Consider the following 8,985-nt stretch of genomic DNA (forward strand, 5'->3'; position numbering starts at 1 on the left):
TGTACCCACAGTTTACTAATCTGTACCCACAGTTTACTAATCTGTACCCACAGTTTACTAAACTGTACCCACAGTTTAGCTAATCTGTACCCACAGTTTACTAAACTGTACCCACAGTTTAGCTAATCTGTACCCACAGTTTAGCTAATGAGCTAGCGTTCACGCCCATGCCATGACGTCAAACGTTTGTGGGTGTTGCTTGATAGAGCAGTACCCACAATTCAGCAAATGAGCTCACGGTCCGTCGTATACACGTCGAGGTAAATTCAATTTGTTTTTTTATTGATAGTATTAGAGTGTAGTGTAGTGTTCTGTCGAATCGGCATGGTGTGATTTACTTTCACTTTCGTTCCCTCATATTATATGATGGTAATATTGCTCTAGTTCCTAGTTCATATAGCAGTTTTAGCAGCGAACGGCTACAATTAGCCAGCGCGTTTCTTTTCATTTTTCGTGCGTCATGTTTTGAACATTCGCTGCGTTTTTAAGCAATCGCCCGGCGCAAGCAATCATCCAGTCCTCGCTGGAGAAGGAGACACTCACTCGGTCGCATTACAAGAGGATACAATTACGTCTTTGGGGTTTCAAACACTGTAAGTACCTTTTCTGCGGTTATTTTTGTGTAATGATAATAGTTTGTGGTTACTGCCGTTTTCTCCCGTGTTTTTCCTAGCTAAAAGTATTGCTTTAATAGCTGCCACGCCATGAGGTTTATGTTAATATGATATTACAACTATTGTTTTTAACGTATGTAAACATATTTAAATGTAATTAATATTTTAATTAATAATTTGATCACATATTCTATCTATTCCACGATGTAATCAGAAATCAAAACATAATTCTATTTTGCTCCACCTACAGAATGCACGCATGAGATCATGGACCAACTTCAGATCATTGAGTTCTATTTTCATTTGGGCCTGAGCTACAAACACATACTATGTGTGCTGGGCTCCAAACACAGGATTGTTCTGAGTTTGAGGTCCCTCAAACGAATTCTTAAGAAGCATGGATTGTTCCGCCGAATCCATTATGACCACCCAGAGACAGTTGTGGAATTCATCAGAGAGGAGCTACAGGGCTCTGGAGCGTTGCATGGCTACCGGTGGATGTACACCAAATGTAAAGACAGAGGACTGCATGTACGAAAGGAAGATGTACGGCTGCTCCTTTCCGCAATGGACCCGGAGGGCACGACATTTAGAAGGAGAAGAAGACTGCACAGGCGAGCATACTTTGCCAAGGGTCCAAATTTTGTATGGCATGTCGACTCATACGACAAATTAAAGCCATTTGGCATTTGCATCAATGGAGCCATCGATGGATTTTCAAGGCGAATTCTGTGGCTGAATGCTTACCACACAAGCAGTAATCCAAAAGTCATCAGTGGCTACTTTCTTGAAACTATTAATGAATTAGGTGGATGTGCGCGCATCGTGAGAACAGACATGGGGACAGAAAACAGTTCCATCCGTGATATGCAGCAATTACTTCGTCGGACCCACACTGATGTGCATGCTGGTGGCAAAAGCTTTGTTGTTGGAAGAAGCACATCAAATCAAAGAATAGAGAGTTGGTGGGGCTTTCTCCGTCGAGAGTGTGTGGAATTCTGGCTGGACCTCTTCCACAGACTTAAAGATGAAGGACATTTTGATGGTGACTTCTTGGACAAGAACCTCATGTTATTTTGCTTTCTTGGTTTAATACAGGCAAGTAGTAACACTTCACAAGCACTTTATTGAATAATTTTTGCCATATCATGGTCAAGTTATAAATGCATTTTTATATTTTCTTCTCATGAATACAACTTTGCTTTTAAAGTTTTCAGAACCTTACAAAAAAAAATAAATCCAGACATTTTCCGTGACATTGTAGATGATTTATGTCCACCTTGCTTTCACACTGCAGTGCATTCGATTTGCCTACCTTGGTAAAAAGTTGAGGACCCAATGGTCAGTGGTAACTGCAAACATACCAAACCTTACTGTAACATGCATTTTTTCAGTTATGGTTACCATACTTTGTTTTAATTCTACCTCCATATAGACACAGACACAGAAGTACGCTACAGATAAATTTGACCTCAGTGAATGGATGGATGATCAGATAATATTTGAACTACTTAATGCCAGTATTTTCCTTCACTTTCACCATGCCACTTTCATATTTTGGTGACTTCCACGTGAATGCATCTGTGTTTGCACAATGAGCTGAGATTAGTCTTCGAAAAAGTTTATATTTTCAGTTAACATGTTTCTTAAAACATTTATGTAAATTGTTTTTGTATCACCTGCAGGATGAGTTGGATGCAGTCAAGGAGGTGTGGAACAGCCATCTGATTCGTCCATCCAAGAATGAGCGTGTCCCTTATGGTCGGCCTGATGTCATGTTCTTGGTCCCGGAGCTGTATGGCACAGAGGACTTTTTGTGCCAAGTGACTGAGGAGGATTTTTTGAGGTGTGAAGGTGACTGCATCCACCGCAATGATGTTGCTTGTGATGCTGATGTGTTCACTCTGTGTACACACATAATGTCACAGAACAACCTCCAAGTCCCAGTGGATGGATATATCGCCACGGACAACTACGTCAACTTGAGAGAGGAGCTAATAACACTCTTAGGTCTTTAATGGATGCAGTCCAGGTGTAAAAGGCTTCAAAGTCCTTTTACAATCCATAACGTATCACACCATTAATCAATGTGCCCTGTCTTACCCCCTAATGGTGTGTGTGCCCCCTCGCCACACCTCAACTGCTGTTTATATGGAGCCCTCCCATAACTAAATGACAAATTGTTTTAAGTTTGAAGCATTCTGCTCATTATGGATTTTATCAAGTGTTTTACAACATGTGTAATTTTACTTAGAATTTTTTTTGTACATTTATTGTGACTGTGTGTGCACCCATTCTTGTACATACATGGGAAATGTACAGAGAATTGTTGAAATTCATTTGATATATACTGTACATATATTTTGTAATTTGCTTGATGGTTCTACCCAAATTAACTGTTGCTGATTTATGGTTTTGTAAAATAAATAAATTGCTGCAAACTCCTCCGCATATTGACATGCATTGAGCCAACATGTAAAGATCTTTGATTGGTATTTAAAAAGCCACATTCAAGCTCGCTAAAATACATGTGTGTGATTCAAATAAATTCTAAAAGTAAAATTGATTGTCTTCTACATTTTCAGGTAGCCAAAGTATCTTGAGTTGAAACTGCTATTCAATCCTTAAATGTATTTGTGGAAACTATTTATGTGAAGCGAAGTGGTCAAATTCACACAAATGCACACCGTCAAATCAGACAGCAACAAGGTGACAACTTGATAACTGTAGACTTGAGATTTGGGTACTCAATTCAGCAAATAATGTCTCCTACATACAGTCTGTCTGAGAGCTGAGTGAATGTCACTGTCTTAACTGAGAAAAAAATTCAGATAGGAGCAGTTGCACATTTAATTTTTATAAAATTTGTGTAAAACAAGACATTGTAGTCGACCCCAGCGACACAACTATCTGCTTGCAATACAAGCAGTGGAGCAATTTTATAAAAACCAAAAAAAAAAACACACGTCTTAAAGCTGTTGCATAACAACCATAGTCAACAAAATTGTGTCTTACCACAACAAAATTGCTTCCTAATTTTGCAAAGAATCAACTATGCAAACAATGACTCACTCAATAGTCAGTAAATATAAACAACTCGACTTGCAGTCCAAGAGTATGAAATACCGGCATAAAACAGTAAATCTGGCCCCCATGAATCAGACCATGCAACTACATTATAAAATACCATTATGAACAAATTCCAGACAAAACAGCCGCCAAACCCTCTAAGAGTATATGGGAATAGATTTTGCAGAACAGACACTAAATTATGTCCATCACCCACATGTTGGCATCAAGTACATTCCCAAATTCCTCAGACAACTCAGGGTACGACCCATAGTTGTTGGCCACCTCCAGAACACAGCCACATGTATGGGACATTGGTCTTCGTGTAAATAGGTTCTCAGCCTCAAAGAATCGCACATGGATCTTCTCAGCCACTAAAAGATCTGCACCTTTGGAAAACAAAAATAAAATATTAGTTTAGAACCACATACCACCACCAACTCTATACTAGAACACTCGTGTCTATCACCTCAAATGAAGGCTCTCTAATCATTGCCTTCAATAGCTGTGTATTTATTAAACGTTTACATCAGGTCCGCCGAAGTTGAAAAAATTAAATAAATAAACCTTGTTCATGTTTTATTTTCCCCGTAATTCTGATAAGTGTCCCCACTAGGAGACACACCCTAAGACAGGTATTTTGTTGCAATGTTTTCATTCATTTTCATTTAAAATTAGAGCATATATTTTCTCCATATACGATATGTATTTTCTTTCTCAGATAAAGTGAGGTTACCAAAACACTCCATCCAAGTGTTGCTGGTCCGGCCCCTCTGTCAAGAGAACCCATTGTGGCCCACAAATCAAAAATTTTGCCCCCCGTGTTTCAAAGTCAGCTGAGGGCACATTTCTTTTGGCATATATACACACACACACATATACATATATATATCCATATATATACACACATGTATATATACATATGTATACATATACATATATATATATATATCAAATTTGACAAGTGAAAACAAATGACAGAATTAGGATTAATCGTAAAGATGTGAAAGATTACCAGTGCAAAATCGAAGACATTTCTTGAGCCGATGTTCGTTGCAACTCCTGATGAATTTTTTCAGAAATTCAAAACTCTGCATTTCTCTCATGTCGAGGCCCTCATGCTGTAACATGGCGATTACTCTTCTTGGTGTTGGGGTAAGGCTACCATATACTTCATCCAGGCCTCCCAGTGGTAATTTCAGTTCCTTCAATATACTGGACCAGCACTCAGCAATATAGGCGGGATCTTGAACCAGTTCCTTATGCGCCACCTCAATTAAAGTCTTCTTCACGTTCCCCTTATTGCCAATAACTTTAACCTCGTGAGTTTCGAGGAAATCCATCCACTCCTCAGATCCAGCGATAGACAAAAAATCAATCATCGCTTGTTCAGCCACTTGTTTTTCTTCAGAGGGAATTGTGTCTAAAAATGCCGAAAGCAGGTCATTCTCCATCAGGTCAACGCCGAGACAATACAAAATAAAGGGCTTGGCTAATGCTATGGGAAAATATTGCACAATGTTGTATCCAAGGACCATAACTTTGGCAATGTTAACCCATTCGTCTTTCATGTCGAGTCGTGTCATTGGTATCTTCATTGTGCTTCCATGAGTGCATTTACTGAAGAATGTTTCCCAGTATTCACTTAAGGCATCACGTAACACACCACCATTATCTTCTCCCTTTTCCATTGCTCCATTGGGTTGGAACATCTCGATCTCCACCAGCAGCTCATCAGTAGTTACAGTGCCGTTTTGAAAGGCTGCATTTAATTCATGGAAAACATTTCCCCTGTGCAGTTTAAGTTTTCTTGCTTTAAGTGGATGAGATTCTTGCCCTGGGGATGGATTTTCAACCAACAGCTCCATGGGGATGGTGTCGTCGAGGGTGTCATCGACATCATAAGTGGCATAATCAGCAAATGAATGTCTGAAGACTATTTCTTCATCAGCAATAACATTTTCTAACAGTCCACCTACTGCTCCCACCATTTCACTGTCCAATGGAGGCACCTTGGCTGTTTCCTCCAATGCAGTAAAATGCACAGAAGCGGTGTCATGTGGCTCATCAAGCACTTTTGCAGGGGCATCAGCACCAACTCTTTTGCATGACAAATAAAGCCGTAATGTTTTCACCTTTCTCTTTTCATACTGCTCATTTAATGTTGTTTGTGGTGAAATGATCTCTTCAGTGAAGTCCCGTATTAGAAATTCAAAATCGCTTTCCCTCCCTAGTTTTGATTTTCCATTTGGAAAAAAGAGTGCTTTGCCTGTTTCCATTAATTCTGACATTGTTGCATTCTTCAGGGCCTTTAAATGTCTTGTGCCTCCTCCTCTTCTCTCTCTAACTTGCACAATTCGGTCCTGAGTCTCTTCAAATAGGCCCATTTGGTAGTTGCGGTGTTCTTTCATAGCATTAGTGTTGCCAGACATTTTTTTCACCCGCTCATCTGTGCGGCCATTGTCAAAACCCCGCCTTTGTTGAATTTTTGAAATCAAAGACTCAGTTGCTTTGGATATTGTTGTGTTGGTTCCTTCAAGCGCAGCTACTTCTCTTCTGTAGTATTGGCGTATTGCAATTCGGTCTCCAGCTTTGGGAACATATTCTGTGAGCTGCTGGTCTGTCATCGCATTGACAGCATAGCAATCAATCTGAGGAAAAATAGAACATTGGTAATGAAACAAGTTTTAAAAATACACAAAGTACATGACCAGCAATCATTTTAAAACATGGAAAGTAAGACGCATTTTGAACAGCAACGTAGAAAAATGATTGGCTGAACCTCCAATAGTGTACTCACTACGCTAAACATCATTCATAAATATGAATTAGAAATGGTGTAAAGGGGTAGGAACACAGTTTATAATTCTTCCTACTCCATTTCGAACTGTATATATATATATATATATATATATATATATATATATATTTGACAGGACCCTTCAAACGTAAAACAACTGCCGTGGTTTGCATATGGAGACAGGGACAAAATGAGAGCTGCCCACATCTCATTGAAATTTCATTACATAAATAATCTGATTGTCGTGATTTCCTCAAAAGGTTCTGCAACAAAATGTGTTTTCTACCATAATTTTTGTCAAGGCCTGTTTCAAAATTTTTGATTTTTTTTTAACAATTCCAATGAACCACAATTAAAAAAATCAATGTCCGATTATGAATGGTGATTTTTCCTTTTTATTTTTATGTATTATGATTGTTATATATGTTGTTTCCCTCTTTCCATGAACAGACAACACTTTTGTCAATGTGTGTGTACTTCATTTACACTTAAATGCTTCTACTAGAATTACAACCTGCCCCAAAGAAATGCAAATCCATTTGGGTGGATTAAACTTGATTATTGAGATTGATATTAAGAATAGAAAAATTTGAATCATTACAATTTTCTTTTTATGATCAACCATGTCTCACAACATATAATATGCCCAAAGCAGTTTTCCTTAAACACCCACATTGGTTAAATGACATGTTATTGCCTGTTGTACATACCTTCTCATCGATAAAGGTGGCAATGACTTTATCATCTAACTTTCGCTGGTCTTGGAGAAATTTTAGAAAATTCGAGTCCATCTTCTGAAACAGAGGAGTAAAATGGCACTACTGCTGCATTACACATCGTCTCAAGGCAATTAAAGAGACAAGATGCAAAGTAAAACTACAGTATTGTACTTTGAAAATATGATTCTGCACGTTTACAAAAATGTCATGTCATCCTGACAAAATGAATAGATAAGAATGCATGATTGTTTCCATCGTTTCACAGTTTCATTATACAGCCATATTTAGCAACCCAACATAGCCCAGAAGCGAGTTATGAAGCAATTTACGACAAGCACGGCAGTAAACACAACAAATTGTTGTCGTGAAATAAAAGTAACTTTAGACAATGTACTTACAGTGAATGTCAGAGACGTACTTGTCTCCTCTTGTGGTGATTCGTGAGTGTTTGTACACTTCTCCGACGAGGGCTCGACTAAAACCACTGATGCCTGCTGATACGCCAAAAAGACGACAATAAAATCAAACCGTGGCTAGGGTGACGGTTGTCATGATTGGGTGACTTGTGGCGAGCGAAATAATGCGCGAAAAATGTTTAAAACGTGACGCACGAATAGAAAACACGGAGGCTAAATGTAGCCCTTCGCTGCTAATACTGCTCTATCAAGCAACAGTCACGAACTAGAGCGATGTACACCTTACTTACATTTGACGGAATGGCATGGGCGTGAACATAAATCACGGAATTACAAGTCTTTAAGCGATGCAGAACACACTATACTCTCGTACTATCAATATAACATCTAATAGAATTTACCTTGAGAGATATACGACCGCGTGGGTACTGCTCTATCAAGCAACACCCACAAACGTTTGACGTCATGGCATGGGCGTGAACGCTAGCTCATTAGCTAAACTGTGGGTACAGATTAGCTAAACTGTGGGTACAGTTTAGTAAACTGTGGGTACAGTTTAGTAAACTGTGGGTACAGATTAGCTAAACTGTGGGTACAGATTAGCTAAACTGTGGGTACAGTTTAGTAAACTGTGGGTACAGTTTAGTAAACTGTGGGTACAGATTAGTAAACTGTGGGTACAGTTTACTAAACTGTGGGTACAGTTTAGTAAACTGTGGGTACAGTTTAGTAAACTGTGGGTACAGATTAGCAAAAAATATTTTTTTCTCATACTGTGGCACCAGAGGGGCTCCGTACATTTGCAAGTTTACGCCTGTGATTATTTATCATTTGTTTAGGTTAGTTTAATTTTTTTTTTCTCACTCTCAAAGTTTCATTGTTGTTTTTTGTTTGTTTATGTATAAAAAAATATATAATTGTTATAAAAAATATATATTTTACTGCTCCTGATATATTTATTTTGGATTCACGATTGGGGTCACGTTTTGTTCAACTTTATATTTTAATGTTTCTCAAAATTAAATTGGTATTTTATTTCCGTTTTTATTTATTTAGCTTTTTTTTTTTAATAAAACTGACATTTTTAATATGACAGCATAATTGCATGTGCCCTGACCTCGATAAATGGGCAGAACAATTTTTTTGCGACCCTTCAGATTTGTTAAACACCCCAAATTAGCAGTCTTGGCAAGATACGTATGCTATGTTTAGAAAATGGATTTTGTTTCATTGAAGACTTAAATTGTCGTCATCGTTGAGACACATGTATGTTGTTTCTGTTTGCTGCTTTTAATGAAAACGTGAGGTCCGATAAAAACTAGATCATCTTGATTGTTGTCACAAACAAGCACGCATCTTTGTAGTCT

At 38.3% G+C, this 8,985-nt stretch overlaps 2 protein-coding genes across 6 annotated transcripts; one reads left to right on the top strand and one right to left on the bottom strand.

Annotated features, from left to right (window-relative positions):
* Window positions 1-211: 211 nt before the first annotated feature.
* LOC148331955 (uncharacterized) lies at window positions 212-2,815 on the top strand. 2 transcript variants are annotated; one of them, XM_088303154.1, is made up of 3 exons: window positions 212-593; window positions 865-1,712; window positions 2,300-2,815. In XM_088303154.1, exons 2-3 carry the CDS (start codon window positions 882-884, stop codon window positions 2,630-2,632), a joined length of 1,164 nt encoding a protein of 387 aa, XP_088159280.1. In that variant the 5' UTR covers window positions 212-593; window positions 865-881; the 3' UTR covers window positions 2,633-2,815. The 2 variants fall into 2 exon arrangements, with proteins under 2 accessions (XP_088159280.1, XP_088159281.1); XM_088303155.1 differs by having other exon boundaries at window positions 212-1,712.
* An 81-nt stretch (window positions 2,816-2,896) lies between these two features.
* On the bottom strand, window positions 2,897-8,138 carry LOC148331956 (uncharacterized). 4 transcript variants are annotated; one of them, XM_088301646.1, is made up of 5 exons: window positions 7,909-8,138; window positions 7,601-7,693; window positions 7,194-7,277; window positions 4,699-6,334; window positions 2,897-4,072 (listed from the first exon to the last, which is right to left on the bottom strand). In XM_088301646.1, exons 3-5 carry the CDS (start codon window positions 7,272-7,274, stop codon window positions 3,879-3,881), a joined length of 1,911 nt encoding a protein of 636 aa, XP_088157772.1. In that variant the 5' UTR covers window positions 7,275-7,277; window positions 7,601-7,693; window positions 7,909-8,138; the 3' UTR covers window positions 2,897-3,878. The 4 variants fall into 4 exon arrangements, with proteins under 4 accessions (XP_088157772.1, XP_088157771.1, XP_088157769.1 ...); XM_088301645.1 differs by having other exon boundaries at window positions 7,601-7,696; XM_088301643.1 differs by having other exon boundaries at window positions 8,020-8,084.
* Window positions 8,139-8,985: the final 847 nt, after the last annotated feature.

This window comes from Idiotropiscis lumnitzeri, chromosome 8, assembly GCF_059441095.1.
Source record: "Idiotropiscis lumnitzeri isolate Australia: NSW breed Sydney's pygmy pipehorse chromosome 8, RoL_Ilum_1.0, whole genome shotgun sequence".
Taxonomy (NCBI): Eukaryota; Metazoa; Chordata; class Actinopteri; order Syngnathiformes; family Syngnathidae; genus Idiotropiscis; species Idiotropiscis lumnitzeri.

Coding starts and splice junctions, on each gene's coding strand:
- LOC148331956 (XM_088301646.1), bottom strand. CDS start 7,274: ATGGACTCGAATTTTCTAAAATTTCTCCAAGACCAGCGAAAGTTAGAT. Junction 6,335..7,193: donor CCACCTTTATCGATGAGAAG/GTATGTACAACA, acceptor ATTTTTCCTCAG/ATTGATTGCTATGCTGTCAA. Junction 4,073..4,698: donor ATGTCTTCGATTTTGCACTG/GTAATCTTTCAC, acceptor TGTTTTCCAAAG/GTGCAGATCTTTTAGTGGCT.
- LOC148331955 (XM_088303155.1), top strand. CDS start 882: ATGGACCAACTTCAGATCATTGAGTTCTATTTTCATTTGGGCCTGAGC. Junction 1,713..2,299: donor GCTTTCTTGGTTTAATACAG/GCAAGTAGTAAC, acceptor TATCACCTGCAG/GATGAGTTGGATGCAGTCAA.